Source organism: Asparagus officinalis, chromosome 8 (assembly GCF_001876935.1).
Source record: "Asparagus officinalis chromosome 8, Aspof.V1, whole genome shotgun sequence".
NCBI classification, from domain to species: Eukaryota; Viridiplantae; Streptophyta; class Magnoliopsida; order Asparagales; family Asparagaceae; genus Asparagus; species Asparagus officinalis.
This window is the reverse complement of record NC_033801.1, coordinates 110667936-110686383: the sequence shown is the minus strand read 5'-3', so window position 1 is coordinate 110686383 and position 18448 is coordinate 110667936. Positions and strand designations below refer to the sequence as shown.

The 18448-nt window shown below is 37.8% G+C and overlaps 1 protein-coding gene across 1 annotated transcript in view; it reads right to left on the bottom strand.

Annotated features, from left to right (window-relative positions):
• LOC109819854 (65-kDa microtubule-associated protein 6-like) overlaps positions 1-17435 on the bottom strand; it is a 20446-nt gene extending 3011 nt beyond the window's left edge. The window contains exons 1-7 of the mRNA XM_020385803.1: positions 16991-17435; positions 16112-16315; positions 13706-13966; positions 13060-13275; positions 12817-12972; positions 12576-12735; positions 11906-12057 (exon numbers count right to left, since the gene is read on the bottom strand). Of these exons, the coding sequence (XP_020241392.1) occupies positions 11906-12057; positions 12576-12735; positions 12817-12972; positions 13060-13275; positions 13706-13966; positions 16112-16315; positions 16991-17056 (1215 nt within the window). The 5' untranslated portion in view covers positions 17057-17435. The remainder of the gene's footprint in view (positions 1-11905; positions 12058-12575; positions 12736-12816; positions 12973-13059; positions 13276-13705; positions 13967-16111; positions 16316-16990) is intronic.

The window sequence follows — 18448 nt, the reverse complement described above, 5'->3', positions numbered from 1 at the left end:
TTACTTTAGATCTTCATTAAAAAGTAGAATATTAAGTCGGACATTTTATGGACAGAATGTTCTATTTTAATTAAAATATCTTATCTTGTCCAAGTGGAAGTGGAAGGTAATCAGAAGGCAAATCTCATTTGACGTTTTTCTTCCAAAGTGTTGAGAGTAGTTAGTTGTTTACTATTGTTTAGTGCCACATTGGTTAAAGACAAATTTATTTATTTCCTTAAACACTATAAATAACATTCTAGAGGGAGCTAATAAATTCACTAGGGTTTTCTTAATTACATGATATCAGAATCACCCTCTTTTCTCTCTCCAAATTTCTAAACTGTAGCCGTCACCCTCCACAACCAAACCCTAGACAATATTGTTCATCCGCCGAGATACTGTTCATCCATTACTATTCATCCAACAATACTGTTCACTCATCGGTTAAAAAAGTTAACCTAATTATCTAGCTTATCAACTATATCTTCGTAGATCTTCATGTTGTGCGCAGCGGCCAAATTGTTGTGCTTCGAGGAGCCAAACCAAACGTCGAAATAGAATGCTAAACAATCCAAGATAACGGCACAAACACAAACAAACAAATTTTACGTAGTTCGGCAAGTTGCCTACGTCCACGGAGCAAGAAGAAGATGTGGTTTTCACTAATAGAGAAGAAGAGTACAAACTGAGATTACAAATCACTCAAAATAACCAACTAATCTCACCAACAAATCTCTAATTCTCTCCAAAATAAAACCCTAACCAATAGTTTAAAAACTATTTCTTTTCTGTGCTCCAAATATTCTCCAATCAATGCTTAATTAAAGCCCAATAAAAGCCAAAGAAACCCTAAAAACGTGTCTATATTTATAACAAAACACAATCCCAAACAGATTGGGATTCTAAAAAACGAGTCTGCCATACCAGGGGGTGGCAGACACCACACCCCTGAAAACAGGGCAGATTCTGTCACACCTGGGTGTGGCAAACATCACACCCATGTCAACAGAGACAAATTCTACCACCTGGGTGTGGCAGACACCACACAAAGGTGTGGTGAAGTCTGTCTTGCTTATTTTTCACGTTTTTCTCAAATTCCTTCGCCGTTTTCACAATTCTCCATCTCAATAAAGTTTTCCCAAAATTGAGCCGACACCAACCAAATCAAACGTCTCACTTGTTGCGTCCAGTACGAAGTGGAACAAAACCACGACAACAGACTCAATCCACAACAAGTCGAGAACCCAAACGAGAATGCGAACAAACTCCAAATATCGGTATCAACTCACTAAACCGGTTGCATTATAAATGATTGCCTACGTATCCTCTTGCCTAAGGAATTAAGCTTTCACGTAGTTTACCAGACGGCTTCCAAATACCCTCAATCAACTAGAAGAGTTCGCAACCCTTCTCCAACATCATCAACAAATCTGCGGTTGATAGCTCTCCAAATGGCCCCAAAGTGAAACAATCTAAACACATCCACCTGAGGTGAACCAACGGTCATAACCAAATGCGAACTATGTCCACCAGCTGCACTTGAATCCAAAATCAATTCATCATCTGCATCCAAATCCAAATGATCTCCAAACTATGTCACCTCAGCTGAAATTCCAAACGATGCAGTATAATTTAGAGTATTGTAGAATAAGCTCCACCCAACGTGGAGTAGCATGACTCTCCATCCGCTGTGATATCCCAATGATCTGATCAACACTCTCCACTTGTCGAAAGTCAAATGTGACATACCTGCTCAGAACAAAATCAGAAGCCAATACCTGATAACCAAACACGTCTCTGAATCCCAAATGTGCAATCGGATCAAATCTCATATCCTCGATGTGATAAAATACTGGGTAACCAAATATCCGACGCAACCCAAAATCTAAAACAGCCCCACCAGATCCTAAATCTCCAAACGCAGCAGTCAGTAACCTATGACTAAGATGACCTAAATATGTCGAAGCCCGAACACCAAAACCAATGCGCGACATCAAACACCGACTACGGAAACTTAATATCAATTACCAAATTTGACATCTCATCTCGTCGCCCCAATGTTTTCTCTCCAATGAAGTGTCTCAAACTGCCATGAGCTCGGCACAAACGCAATAAAGGACCCATACCAAAACCAGAACGACGGGTTACCTTTCTGCCAATACACTTCTTCCACCTATTGTTGACTTCTAGGACTTCAAACCAACGGAACTTGGTCACAACCCATTAATACCTAGAATAATCACCAACTACGAAAATTAAATATCGATTACCTCCCAATGATGCCTCCTTGGAAGGTCCCCAAATGCCTGAATGAACACCACCTAAAAGACTTCGATTGATGGATAGAAGTGTCAAACTCCAACTCAGTCTTCTTGCTCATACCAATGTGCTCACAGGACTTCAATCTGCAGGTCAAAACACTCCTCAACAAACCATGCACCGCACAACCAATCAAATACCCCAGCCTCAACAAATGCCACAGTCTAGCCAAATCTAAAGAAGTCGTCAGCTCTCTACCAATCACCGTGCTTCCAATCAAATAATACAAATTCTTCCTCCTGATGCCCTTCCTCACAATAATGGACCCAAATGTGACCTTCAAACATGCATCCTCTAAGGTCATCATATAGCATGTTGCCTTCAAAACTCCAAGTGAAATGATGTTCTTCTTCAACTGAGGAACGAACCTCACTTCATTCAACTCCCGAATCACCCCGTTACACATCCTAATACGAACGGTACCGATATCACCAATAGGGCATTCATGATCATTACTCATGAACACGGCATCCCCTCTTTCCAACTCCTGAAAGCTGGAGAACCAATTCCTCCTAGGACAAATATGGTATGAAGCACCCGAATCCAACATCCACTCTTTAGAGTCGGTAACACAAACTGACGGTAGTGCAGATAACGAGTAGCTCGAAGAATCTGAATTGTCACCACTAGCCTTGACAACATTCACCTCTGAAGCTTGAGTAGCTTTTCCTTTATTCTTCCCGACTCGATCTGTCAACTTTGGGTATTCGACTTTTCAATGTCCATCTTCTTTACAAAAAGCACACTGATTCTTACGAACTCCAGAATGTGCTCCTCTAGACTGTGACCTCCTATTTCGGTTTGGACTCTTTGTTCTTGCGACCAATGCTCCCGCTACCGGCTCAACTGAAGTCTCATTATCCTTCCTTCGAAACTGATAATTTACAAGTACAACGGTGACCTCACTATACAAAAGAGATGTCTTTCCACTAATAAGAGTAAGAATGAAGGTCTCATATTCCTCGTCAGGCAAGAAACTCAACAACACCACCTTGTCCTCATCTTCAATCATCACATCTATATTCGCCAAATCCGTAAGAAGCTTCGTGTAGTGGTTCATGTGATCACCAATGAAGATTCCTTTCTTCAATTGGAAGCGGTAAAACCTCATCTTCAAATACAAGCGATTCTTCACGCTCTTGGTCAAATACTTGCTCTTAAGGATCTCCCAAATCTTCTTAGCCGAAGTCTCATTGATCACATCATATTTCAAATCTTGAGTCAAACAAGATCTAATCACACCACACGTCATTCTATTCATCTTTTTCCAAACATTTTCCTTAATGTCGTCTGGTTTCCCGTCCAACTCTAATGTATCCTCTAAATCTTGCGCGTTGAGCGCATCTAAGATTTCGTATCGCCAAAGGTCAAAATTGTTTGTGCCATTAAACTTCTCCATGTTTATCTTCATAGAGTAAATATTCAAACTTTGGACAGTCTTCTCGCCGGAAGTATCCTCCATAACTCATTTCTCAACCATTTATCTCAAAGCACCAACAAACCAATGTGGAACAAACAAAGAATAAATCCAAACTAAAAATAGAGATTTTTACCTCCAACTGAAACTCTAATAATAGCCTCTGAAAGATCTCACCCCCACACGACGGTAGACAAGATCACCAATAGTAAAAATCTCTCATTTATCACCAACTGAAGCCCTAGACAAACTTCCAAAACGATCTACTCCTCCAAATAGCCTAAGCGTATCCCGAGCTCTGATACCACTTGTTGTGCACGACGGTCAAATTATTGTGCTTCGAGGAACCGAACCAAACATCGAGATAGAAGGCTAAACAATTCAAGATAACGGCACAAACACAAACAAATGAATTTTACGTGGTTCGACAAGTTGCCTAAGTCCACGGGACAAGAAAGGGATGAGGTTTTCACTAATAGAGAAGAAGAGTACAAACTAAGATTATAAATCACTCAAAACAACCAACTAATCTCACCAACAAATCTCTAATTCTCTCCAAAATAAAACTCTAACCAATAGCTCAAAAAAACCTCTTTTTTATGCTCTAAATATCCCCCAATTAATACTTAATCAAAGCCCAATCAAAGCCAAAGAAACCCTAAAAACGTGTCTCTATTTATAACAAAATATAATCCCAAACAGATTGGAATTCTAAAAAATGAGTCTGCCACACCCAAGGGTGGCAGACACCACAACCCTGAAAACAGGACAGATTCTGCTACTTGGGTGTGGCAGACACCACACCATGTCAACAGGGACAGATTCTGTCACCTGGGTGTGGCAGACACCACACCAGGATGTGGTGGAGTCTGTCTAGCTTATTTTTCACGTTTTTCTTAAATTTCTTTGTCGTTTTCACACTTCAGCTAATTATTTAGTTTATCAACTAGATCTTCATAGATCTCCGGCTAATCATTTAGCTTATCAACTAGATCTTTATAGATCTTTAGCTAATCATTTAGCTTACCAATTAGATTTTTATAAATCCTCAGCTAATTATTTAGCTCTATGTTACGATCAGTCGTTAACAATCTCTGTGAGATAAATGATAAGTCGTTATTGACGGGACGATTTTACTTATTAAACAAATTACTTGTGTTGATTAGTTGATGATTTGATTATTGTTGAGTGAGGTTGATAGTTTATTTTTAGGAGATTACTAGTTAAAGGATCTTATTTGCTATATTGATGGCATCCTCCAGTAATTCTGCTATTTCGATTGATGAGATGAAGATCCACACAGAGGTGCTCTATAACAGGATCACCAACCAAAAATTGAATAGGTCTAATTACTTACTTGGGAAGCAACTAGTTTGAGTTTATATTTCAGGATAGGGAAAGGATCATCATCTTACAGATGACCCTCTCGTACCAGTTATGGTATCCTGGAAACAAGATGATACTAGTCTACATCTTTAAATTTTGAACAACATGAAACCACAGGTCCTTCAGCTAACAATTCACTGTAATATAGTGAAACAGGTGTGGAAGTTCTTGGAACAACATTACTTAGGCCGAGGACATGCCAATCATGCGTATAATGTCATTCAGGAGTTATTTCGAAGCAGGATGGACAAACATAGTCAGACTTTTGAGGAGCATTACGAAAAGTTCAATCGCCTCGCAGAGGAGCTAAGACAGATTTTTTCCATTATAGAGAATATTCAGAAGATGCAAAATTAGTGGGATCAATTGATGGTATCCACCTTTCTTGGTTCAATTCCACAATCTTATAATTCAGCAAGGCCACAGGTTATTGAAAGCTCTGTTATACGTTCTTTAGAAATATGTTACTTTTTACGATCAGCAGCGCCAGTTGTGCTAGCAAGTACTACTGCAGAGTCTGTAAACATGTCCACTCTCGCCACACAGACTAGACAGACAACTAGTCGAGCAGGTGTTCATGGTGGACGCCACTTTGGTAGACGTGGAGGACATTTTGGAGTATGTGGAGGACGAGGTGATAGTTCACGAGGAGCTACAGCCTACAGGGAAGGGTTCATCTGGTCTCTCTATCTATTATCAACTATTATCATTATTTTAAGGATCCGGATCACATAAAATTTCACTGTCCTCAGCTATAAGGAAAAGTAACCCCAGAGTACACATGTGGCTACACAGGAGAGTCCTATGGATGAAGACACTCGCCGCTAGTTTGAGCGGTTTCAACTCCAGTTATTTCAGCAATTAAAGAATACTTAATCCTCTCCTACTACGGCTCCGCTTGCTCAGACAGGTAAACTAACTACTTGTCTTACATCGTCATCATCTCATACTTGGGTTATAGATTCAGGAGCAACTGATAATATGACTAGGAGCCAAGGTGTATTATCCTCATGTACACCTATCACCGCATTTCCTTTAGTAGTATTGGCTAATGGATCCACCACACCTGTGGAGGGTATTGGATCTACCAATATTAATATTATTCCACTTTTCTCTGAGCTATATCTTTCTTCTTTTCCTTTTAATCTCTTATCTGTCAGTAGAATTACTAAAGCATTAAACTACACTATAATATTTTTTCCTACACATTGTATTTTTTAGGCACTTGGGACAAGAAAGATGATTGGCACTAGACGTGAGAGGAGAGACTTGTACGAACTAAACTTTGTCCCTTCCCAGGTGGCATGTATCAGCTCCACATCAGCCTTTGAAGCACATTGTCTGCTTGGTCATCCCCCTCTTTCAATTCTTAAAACTTTGATTTTAGATTTAAATCATGTCGAGTATTTAGAGTGTAAGTCATGTCAACTCGGAAAACACCGACGGGTATCTTACCCGAGTCGCGTATCGAGACGTGCGCCCCGGGCACGGGGCGCTGTCAGCTGGGGCAATTGCGCCCCGCACCAGAGGCGGGGCGCTGCACGCACACGAGACGGGGGCGCTGTCAGCTGGGGCAATTGCGCCCCGCACCAGAGGCGGGGCGCTGCACGCACACGAGACGCGCGCCTCGTACGCGCGTGACACCTGCGTCATGTAATAGACTATTTCTTTTGTTTTTTTAAATAATTTACATATTACATATTTATATCATGTAATAGACTCTTTATTGCTAGTTGCTAATCCATTCTCTATCTTTTCATGTTTAACCTATAAAAAGGAAATAATAATTAGTAATTTAGTATACTTGTTTGCTAATTGTAATTTCTTTCTCTAATTAGCATGCTAACTAGAAAATTATGAACATGTACTACGTAATTTTAAGGTTTTAAATGTCGGCCGATATGTCCGACATGTCGGCCGACATATCGGTTTGAGGGCTTGACCGACACGACATGGACGTTTTCAACTCGTATGTCGGTTTTCAGGGCCAAATCGGAAATATCAGGATCATATCAGCCTATTTTTTAGCTTTGAAAAATCGACTGATATGGTACTTTTTTTAAGATCTGTTTTTTGTTATCGGGTTTGGATTTAGTGATAAATACCCAAACCTGTTTGACCCGTTCTCATGTTTAAGGGTTTCTTTATGAACCCGATAAAAAGAATTTATGAACCCAAATCCATATATTATTTACTTTTTTATATGTTTAGTCTATAGAATTTATAAATTATGCTTATATTGAATTTATGAATGCTTAGATTACATTTAGGACATGATATTATACATATGCGTACTACCCGATATAACAATCCGATATTTAGTCAATGTTCCCCGATATATCCCTGATTTTTGCTATCCGACATGGATTTCAGCCATCCGATATGAACTCAACATCCGACATTTAAAACCTTGATAATTGTTATCTCCATTCTCTATCTTTTCATGCTAACTAACAAATAGCAATTAAGAATGCTAACTAAAAAATTATGAACAATCATGTTTTTTTAATCACCTAATTATTACTTAAAAATACATATCATATTTTAAATGAAAATACATATTTCTTATTTGTTACTTGCTTGTTTTGTTTCATAGATTTTTGTTTATGTTGGAGATTATCTTGCATTGTGATTTGTGAAAATTTATGAACTTCTCTATGTTATGCATGCTAATTAAGACTCTTTCGTGATTTAGTCGGTGAAATTATATTTCTTGGTTTGTTTATGTGATAATTTATAAACATGTTGCTTATATGCTTCTTTATCTTATGTTGGAAAATATTAGTTTAAGTTGCGTGTCTCAATTCAGTGAGGCGCGCGCATCGTTGTGTGCATTGTGCATGGTGCGCGTAAGGGGCCTTTGCGCCCCGCATTGCGCCGCGCCTCGATAACAATGGCGTCAATAAACGAGTCAATAACCCTTTTGATTTAGTACATTCCAACGTATGGGGTCCTTGTTCTATTCCATCCAAACTCGATTTTCAATATTTTATTAGTTTTGTAGATGGCTTTTCTCGTATGACTTGGATTTACTTGCTGAAAAGTCGTTTTGAAGTGTTCTCTATTTTTAAAGTTTTCTGTGCTGAGATTAAAAATCAATTTCACCCATCATCAAAACTTTAAAACCAGATAACGCTAAGGAATATTTTGAAAGCTCTTTCATAAAATATTTGGAAGAAAATAGAATTTTACATCGGTCTTTTTGTACTTACACACCCCAACAGAATAGGGTTGCTGAACGTAAGAACAGACACTTACTCAAAATTGCTAGGACATTGTCATTTCATCGTCAAGTTTTAAAATATTTTTAGGGTGATGCCATTTTAACAGCCTGCTACCTGATCAATAAAATCTCATCTGTCTTACAGAATAAAATCTTGATCCCCCTTTTATCCGATTGAAGACGCTTTTTATTTATCTCCTAAGATCTTTGGATCTGTGCTTTAATCACAATCATAGTCCTCAACAGACGACGTTAGATTCACGATCTCTTAAAGGTATTTTTCTTAGATATTCTAGGACTCAAAAAGGATACAGATGTTATTGTCCATCCCCGAATCGATATATTATTTCAGCTGATATTACCTTCATTGAGAACAAACTAGGACATGTTGCCTTTGATAAATTTTTAGACCCTCAAGATGATTATGATTATCTTCTTGTACGGAAAATCAGTGTCAATGTTCCTTCTAAGGCTGTTGTACGGACTAATCTACCATCTAAATTTGCGGAACCAGTTCAGATTTATAGAAGACGTACTGCTTTACAACCTAAGTCATCGTCTCAATCCACCCAAGAGCCTAATATATTAACAACTCAAAATGTGCTCGTATAGCTAACTGCTCGTATATCCGACATGGATTTCACCCATTGCCCTCTGAAAGGATAAGAGATTTTGTTCTCGAAGTTCTCGGTATCCTCTCACACACTATATCTCTTACGCTTCGTTAACTCCATCATATTACTCGTTCATGTCTTCTTTGGATTCTCACTTTCCAAGTATTTATCAGAAGCTCTATCTAACACAGGTTGGACAACGGCAATACAAGAAGAAATGACGGCCTCTAAAAGAAATGGGGATCTTGTTTCTCTACCACCAGGGAAGAAAGCGGTTGGTCATAAATGGGTTTACACTGTCAAAGTAAATTCAGATAGCTCTTGTTGTACCCCTAAAAAATACTAAATATTCATCTTCATAGAGCAATCGTCACGTGTCTTACACTATACCTAATACATCTAATTCAAGACGAAGATAATCTCCACCCAATTCGGCCTACTGTTCAGCCAACAACATCTCGCGTAACCGAGACAAACTGCGAACTACTTGGCCAACCCTTCAATCGACTCCACAAGCTACCCGACTCAGCCCACTATTCAACTGACATCTCGCGTGTCCAAATCAAAAGGCAGTACTTGTCATCCAATCTGGCCAGTCGCTCTTGCGAATAACCCACACTTGGCCCGTTGTATCAGCCATCAATAGGTATAGTCGACCATTAGCTGGACGACTAAAAGAGTCGGTAGTTTTCTTGAACCCTGTGTCGACAGGCGCCTATCCTTGCATTAACTGCTCTAACAAAATCATCATTTTTCTAGCTCTGATAGCCTTTTATGACTCATCGGATCCAATCAGCACCGAACACCTGCTGTCATTCCCATAATACATGACTAAAAGGCTCACATCCCTCAACAACCGACACGTAGCACATGTCTGCCGACTCAGCTGCCTAGCTGGACTCGGCCCAAGTTATCTTTTTTCCCCTCAGATTCACTATAAAAAGGAGAGGAACTGTATAAGGTAACTCTCTTTAGTTTTTTTGACATAACTAATACCTAACTCTATATTTCTCTACTCAAGATTATCTACTGACTTGATTGTCGGAGGAACAACCAGAGAACCAAATTCCGGCCTCTTATGAGTTCTTTCTTGTGCAGGAAAAATAGAAAACCCTAAAGCCATACATCAGAAGGAATTAGAGGACTTTAATCACTTTAAAAAACTGCAAATTATTCCCTATTTGATAGCTAACATCAACAGCTCTCTAGCTCACCTCAAAGCTCGACTAGTTGCGAAGGGGTATTCACATATCTATGGCCTTAATTATATTGATACATTCTCTCCTGTAGCTAAAATGACATCTGTCCACATTCTTATTTCGCTTGCTGCTCTCTATCACTGGCCACTATATCAGTTAGACGTTAAAAATATATTTTTAATGGCATTCTTGATGATGAAGTTTATATGGAGCAACCACCAGGTTTTGTTGCTCATGGAGAGTGTGGTAAGGCTTGCAAATTAAAAAAATCTCTCTACGGTTTGAAGCAATCTCCGAGGGCTTGGTTCGGACATTTTGCCGTAGTTGTCCAGACCTTTAGTCTTCATCGAGCTCAGAAAAACCACTCAATTTTTTCGTGATTTCATGGTGGGAAGCAGATCCTTTCGGTTATATATGTTGATGACATTGTGATAACTAGCGATGATGCACAGAGCATTAGTCATTTAAAACGTATCTACAGCAACAATTTCAAACTAAGGGCATTGGATCCTTAAAATATTTTTTGGGTATCGAGGTAGATAGATGGAAGAAGAGAATTCTCTTATCTCTGAGAAAATATGCACTTGATATGTTGCTAAATGCTAGGATGTCAGAATGCAAGGGCATTGACTCACCTACGGATGATAAGATCAAACTACTATTGACTCAGAGGGAGTTACCGGAGGATATTGAAGAATACAGGTGACTTGTATAACAGTTACGAGCGCGGATATTGCATTTTCTGTTACTGTAGTCAGTCAGTTTCTCTCGGCACCTAGGAAATCTTATATAGAAGTCGTGAAGAGGATTCTTAGGTACCTCAAGAAAATTCCAGAAAAAGGAGTACTCTATTCAAATAGATCACACGAGAATTGCAGAATTCTCAGATGTAGATTGGGCAGGATCTCTTGAGTACAGACGGTCAACTATTGGGTATTGTGTTTGTGTGTTTCTTGGAGGAAATCTAATATCATGGAAGAGTAAGAATCAGAGTGTAGTTTTTCAATCTACAGCTGAGTCTAAGTATCGAGCCATGACGAATTTGACTTGCGAGCTGATCTAGGTTAGAGATATACTAACAAAGTTTGGTTATCCTCCGGAGTGTCTCATGAGCTTGTATGGAGATAATAAGGCCGCCATTTACACCGCTGAGAACCCAGTGTTTCATGAGAGGACAAAATACATAGAGATTGATTGCCACTTGATTCGTGAGAAGATGGAAAAGAGAATCATTAGAGTCAAGCACATACCATCAGACATCAACTTGCAGATATTCTCACTAAACCTCTTAGGAGAACACGAGTGAATTTTATCTGTAACATGCTAGGCATGTACGATATGTATGCTCAGTTGAGGGGGAGTGTTGAGAGAATAGTTATTTACTATTGTTTAGTCTCACATTGGTTAGGGCCAACTTCTTTGTTTCCTTAAACACTATAAATAAAATCCTAAAGACAGCTAATAAACTCACTAGGGTTTTCCTAATTACACAAAGCAAGGTGAGGCATATAAGACAATATGATTCAGCTAAGCATGGGGCTGGAAAAAATATTCCCTAAAATTTTTAACATAGTAGGTGCTTAGGAAGAATTATCAAATGAAACAAAAAAATTTGAATGATTTTAGTATAAAGGTATAAAGATTTAATGACCTTTCAGAATAACAACCAGAATTTTAACAGAATTTAGACGTTGACTTTAAGAGTTCTGAAGTGGCTGTGATACACAGATAGACAAATAAAAGTGGCGTGGAAGGAAATAATTACTTGGTTGTACTCTTGAAGCCAGGTTTCTTCTTCACAGGCAGCAAGCCATTTGCTTATCCTGTCCATAATCTCTTTCCTACTGATAGACTCCTCTTTTGCCTTCAGTATTTGTGCCTCAATGTTGGCCAAAAGCTCACAAGGATCCACCAAACCTGAATTCAAAAACCAAGTCAGAGAATCACCATATGTGCAAAGTCATCCACAACAGGGTATACTGGATATAAGCCGCCGAATCATTTAGTAAAATAAACTACCAAGATACAAAAGTGGCGAGGTTCACAATCTTCTATGTGACTAGCAAGATGAGCCTCAACGCTACCCTATATATTGGTAGGTCGTTTACCAAAAGGGTTAATTGCTGACAGACCCCCTGCACCATCGGGCAATTCCTGATAGCCCCCGTGTAGTTTGCTGCATAAAATCCCTGAGAGAACTCTTTTGACTCCTTTAACCTCAGAGAAAAGAGAAATTATTTTTTGATAGATAAAAATCCTAAGGGTAAAAGAGTCAAAACTATCTTCACTCAGGAGGTCTATCCGCAATTGGGCGAGAGGTCTATCAGCGATTGGGCAATAGTTAAAGGGGGTCTATACGCAATTAACTCTTAGCAAAATAAGTAGCCACCTTATACCCATTTTTGAATTCAGAATATTGTGGTATAATATCATACCAGAATCTATCAGTGCATTAGACTTCTCAGGTGCAGTGCTCATATCGGGCTCCATGTGTGCTTTCTTACATAGTTCTTCCAATTCGATCCTTCTTTTTAAAACAAGTTCTTTCATTCTGCTGGCTTTAAGTTTTGTCAGCCTTTCAACTTCAGCTTCTGTCTGTCGAACACAACAACGAATCTTTAATTTGCTGTCTTTATGGATGTAATGAAAGCTAAAGATGATAGTTCAACAACAAACCTGCTCAATAATTTCTTCTGACAGCACACCTTTATAGTTAATCTCCTCTTCTGGTGATCCAAGGATATACTTAAGCCTTCCAAAACTTCTCTTCTCTTCTTCAGGCGAGTCCATTAACTTCCAGAGTTCAACCAGTGACTCTACTTTTTCTCGCAGCTACAATACAATAATTGAAAACCTATAATCCAGCTGAAGTTATTTCAAAGAAAAGAAAGTGAAAATAAACTTCTACTAAGTACCAACCTTCTGAACTCGAACTTTTTTGTCTGATTTTAGTCTCAGGACAGCTTGAGCTAGACCCTCCAATGTGTGATAACTGATATTTGTCGATTGCCCAGAGCTAGTCTCTTGCAAACTAGGATGCACTTCGTTCACTGTCTTCTGAAAATCTAGTCCAAGAACAGCACATAAAGTGTGCACTTCGCTGACATACTCCAGAACCTTGTGAAGCCGATCAGACTGGTGACAAAAAACAAAAAAGGTTTTCCGGAAGCATTATTTCTTTAATTAGATAAATACAGGTGATTAAGTGATTTACTTGGTCAATTGTTGATCCTTGGATACTAAGTTAAAATTAAGGGATTTGATGTATCAAGTCTTACTAAGGGATGATATGTAGTTGCTTTGTAATTATTAGCAGCTGATATTTAGGCAATGCATGCCATCTATTGTCTGATGAGAATATGCATAAAATGAATCACCTTATATATAGATGAAAATACAAGAAGCATTTTGTTCTCTTTTTCTCCTCTTTATCAACTCTCTTACTATTATTTTAGATTAAGATCTCAATGCTTTTGGTATCAATTGGCACTTTCTTATCTCAGTGCCCACAATAGCAACTGGAAATTGAGGGAATGACATGGAACTAATGAAAGAAAATAGATACCTTCTCCTTCTGGAGAGTTTGGAGCTGAGATTGGTATTCGTTAAATTTCCTCATTGATAAGTCATGTTCTTCAGTATCAACTGGATTAGTGGCTTCATCAGAATGATTATTCAATTCTGTCATCTCAGAAGTAATCTTCTGAATCTGCAAGCGTATATCAGCAAATTGTTTTATCCGTTCCTCTTTCTTTAATTTCAAATCCTCTAGTAGTGGAGTAACAGATGCAAGTTGCTCCTTCAAGGATGCTTGTCTTTTGCTATTCTGCATATAAAAGTGAAGCAATTAAGAGCTAGTGTTGGACAAATAAACTGAATATGATGGACAAAATTTTTAAGCCTTAAATCATGCAATCAAGTAGAAGATTTGGCGGGACCAGGTTCGGAAAAAGAAAACCATTAAAAAAATTGTATCGCTACCACATAAAAAAAAATTGTAACGCTACCACATAAAGAACTAATCACTAAAAATGGGTGCACAAAATAAGGAGCAGAATTGGCATACCAAGATTGGAAAAAAAACATCATAACTGATAGATACACATTTACATGAGGAATTTGGAGCATATAACACGAGAACACCAACAGCCATGTAAGGCTGAAAAATCTAAATATAACCATTTCTCATTTAAAATATAACACTGGTTGACTTGCCTATGTAGCAAGATTATTATCTCACAAGACGTCTAGATGCCACATTGAAGCTGCTTATGAATCATTGAACAGGGTAGTTTCTGGAAGAGGAAGTATTAGGCCTATATATATTCTTGTAGTCTCATAGCGCATAGTACCAAGCTTCAGGAAAGCATAAGTCTATGCATCTATAAATACTTGTGAATTAGCTTGATTGCTATATATCACGAAACATTCTTTGTAATAAGGCGCCTTGCAACTTTCATATTTATTAGTAACAAGGTTCTCAAAGATATAAGTGACTGTATTTTGAATTTGGATAATCCGATGAAATGTACCCTTCTGAAAGAAAGAGAATTTCCTGTTATATTAGACTTGCATTGAATTTGAGGGAAATGCAATTAATCGAAAGACTAAAGTCAATGCTGAGTTGACTGGAAAATATCGGTAGATTCAAGATGTTGCCCTGTGAGGGCCAAAGATGGATATCTGTTCACATATAGCCAAGGTCAATCATTTCACTAGAAAACCTGAAATTTTATAGTTGATTATAATTTTCATCCATGATCATTGTGATATCAAATAACAGGCATATTGTCAATAGTTTATTATTATCCTGGTGAGTAACATAGCACTTGATAAAGTTCAGCCATGTAAACCAATAAAAAAATTAAGCAATAGGCTTTATTGCTAGATTAAATTATCACCTACAAATTTTTAACATCAAACTCAAATGTATTGAGTACTTTTACTTCTAAAGATGGAGCAAGCAAAATATGGACCTAAGCCATGACAGAATTCATAGTGTAGATTATAACAACATCTCACATCAGATTCTCTTCAAATACAAGTAAAAAAAGCATCAACAATCATCTCTACAAGGAGAAACTATTAATTGTCTCTCCCCAGTGGGGGACTGATGAGTGCAAAACAAGGGGGTTTGCATTCACTTGATCCAAGGGTTCTTTCACTGGTGCACCAACTATCGAAGAGCGGGGGTTCTTTCACAGGTGCACCAACTATCCAAGAGCGGACAGCATTTACGAAATAGTTTTCTCTACTGCAAGTACTAGCGGAACTGACAAAGAATTAAAAAAAAAAGTCAATTGGTAGGCTTCAAGTTTAATCCACATTGTTCAAGACAAGGACTCAACTTTTATATTCAAGTTATAGAAGTAGTTGGCGAGGGCTGACCCACTGAAAAATCCAAGTTTTCATGACTAATTAGGATGGTTGGTAGAAGAATGCCATTGTTCCAGAGTCGGCGACTCAATAAATGAATGAACTGTGCCTTTGTATATACAAATTAAATGTCAACAGTAACACCAATCATATAGGTGCATGAAAGATGAAACTGACAATTCTACTTGCGGGCGTCTAAAACTATTAATCCCCAACGTAACTAGTTCAAATCCAACTGGCCACAGCATTAATACACGGATTTAAGAAAAAGTAGGACAACACTGTGTTGAGTTCAGGGTCCCGGAGTTTTGATGTAGAGGAAGGGATTTTAAGATAGTATAAGATCAATCCAGGTTAAAATCTCATCGGACACACATTTAAAGTATAAAATAGTCTGAATATCGACACATAAAAAGGGCGTTCAACTTATAGTGACATGTTGAGTGCAAAACTATAACCATGAAACCTTACCACAATATCGGAGTTCTGGTGCAGTGAATGGAACATTTAGACCACTAAATATGATCAATTAGTTCAGTATAGCTTTAGGAGAAAAAGCATAATGATCATTCAATTGAATTGTATCTCTTTGTACCTTTGAATGAAGACTGAATTCACCAAGGGAAGCCATGATAGCTGCAAGCTCTGCTTCTTTGGCTGCCACCGACTGATGAAGCTGTACTTTTGAAGCGCTTGCTTCATCGAGCTTCCTTTGATAAATTTTCAGGCACTCTCTCTCGATCTCCGATAACATTCGGCCTTTATCTGCTTCACTCTCCCCAATCTCTGCCCATATTTTCTGTTTCATTCAGTGAATTAGACGGCCTCAGTACATGAGAATTCATTACAACTTACCAGTTAAAGATTCACTGTATAACACTTAGAACGCAACCCAAATTTGGAGAAGTTCAAGTCATAACAAATGATAATAAAAGAGATCAAGTTTCATCCTTCAACATTAAAATGCAATTTTTCAGCATAATTACTTTAACAAAATAAAAGACGAAAGTAAATAAGAACTCAAAAACCCCATGGTTGAAAAAATTAGCAAAACAAAAAATGAATAAACAATATCTGTATTAAAACATTAAAAAAATTATCAGAAAATAATCCCAAAACAATAATTAAAAGAAACAAAAGTAGAAAAGAAAATCACTTTACAACGCAAATTCTCATACCCTTTTCAACGAAGGAAAAATAGTGAGTAAATGAAGAAAGTAAACAATATATTATGACATTTTTTTTATTTACAAAACCAATTTCAGAAAATCCATTCTTCAGTTTAACCTGAAGATGATTTTATTAAAAAATCAAGAAGACAAATTAATAAAAGGGAAAAAAAAAGAATACCTGCTCCTCAGTGTACATCACATCAGTGAAACCTCAGGATTAGGAATAAAAATTACAAAATAATTGGAAAAAAGACAATTTCCTACTTTTTCAGAAAATAAAATTCTTGAGAGAGAGAGAGAACCTCTAATTCTGTGAACAAAGCACCACAGCTGGTCTCCATGCTGACACTAAACCCCGCCATTCTCATGAATTAGAAAACAGAGGGGAGAGAGAGAGACACAGAGGGGGGAGAGAGAGTGAAAGGAAAAACAAGACAAGGGCTTCGAGTCAAAATGGCAACATCTCCTTCTTCCTCACTTCAGACCCTTCTCCCCTTTTGCCCTTTTTGGAACTTTTGCAGACTGAACTCAGAAAAAACAAGACTCCAGCAGTTGCAGTCTATGGCAATCCACCATCAATGCAGAGAGAGAGAGAGAGAGAGAGAGAGAGAGAGAGGAGGGCTGTAGCAAAGATGTTTCTATGGCTTTTTTCAAGAATTTAAAAAGACCCATCTTACTACAATGCAAAAATTGTGGAAAAAAGGTGAAATTTTTATTATTTTTTATTATTTTTTGGTAGAAGTGGGTGGTGAAGTGATGATAGTTGCATTAATCATAATTAAAAGATAACAAGCTCTTTTTGCCTATATATACCCAAGCACGCACGCTTACTATAATTCATCCTTACGTTCTTCGAGATTGGATTTTTACCGGCCTCTCATTTAACACTGTCAAAATTCGCATGGTAAATTAACTAATATTTGGACGGTAACAAGCGTGAAAGGAAGATAGGTGGGAGGGTAAACGGGCAAAAACTTCTTCTTCTTTTTTTTTTTTTTGGTAGAGAGGGGAGCATTTGAAGCATAATGGTCCCGCACAAGAGGGATATTTTCACTCATTTTAGCGATAAATTACTAAATATTCAGATTCAAAGGGTAAATCTGTAAATGAGAAAGATTTGGGTGAAGAAAATCTAAAACATATTAATTGCGTAATTTGCTTTAGTTTATTAATTGTTATGATGGTTAACACAAGGGTGAAAGGAAAATGACAAAAAGCTGAGATAATCTATTGGTTTCTTGTTAGGGCCAGTTTCTAGTGGAGGTCTGAATGGAAAAAGAGAATCTTTTTTTAGATCTTGATTTATTTAAGTTGAGTAAAGCTTTTGCTTGTTAGTTCTGTTTATTGTTAATGTGGCATTAGGTGGAGTCTAATCGAATTGATGCCTGGTTGTTAACTGTTCCGTGAAAGAGAAGGGAGTAGATGGGTGAGAGTCTGAAAAGATAAGGAAAATGGACTGAGCACCAAACTTTGTGAAATGAGAGGATATTGGATCACATATCTCTTCAACTAATCGATTGGTGTAGTTTCTTTTTATAATTTTGATTTGGCAGAAGTAATTACAGGAGCACAAATAATCATCCTATTTAATTTCTTTACCCTTTTTATTTTTTGCAAATTCATCGGATAAGTTTAGTAAGAGGTGGTTATTTAGTGTATGATAAAAAGTACGCTCGACATGGTGAGATTGAGGCATCAAGATCGTATAAAAGAGACGATGCCTAGGATAGGATCGTATAAAAGAGACGATGACTAGGATA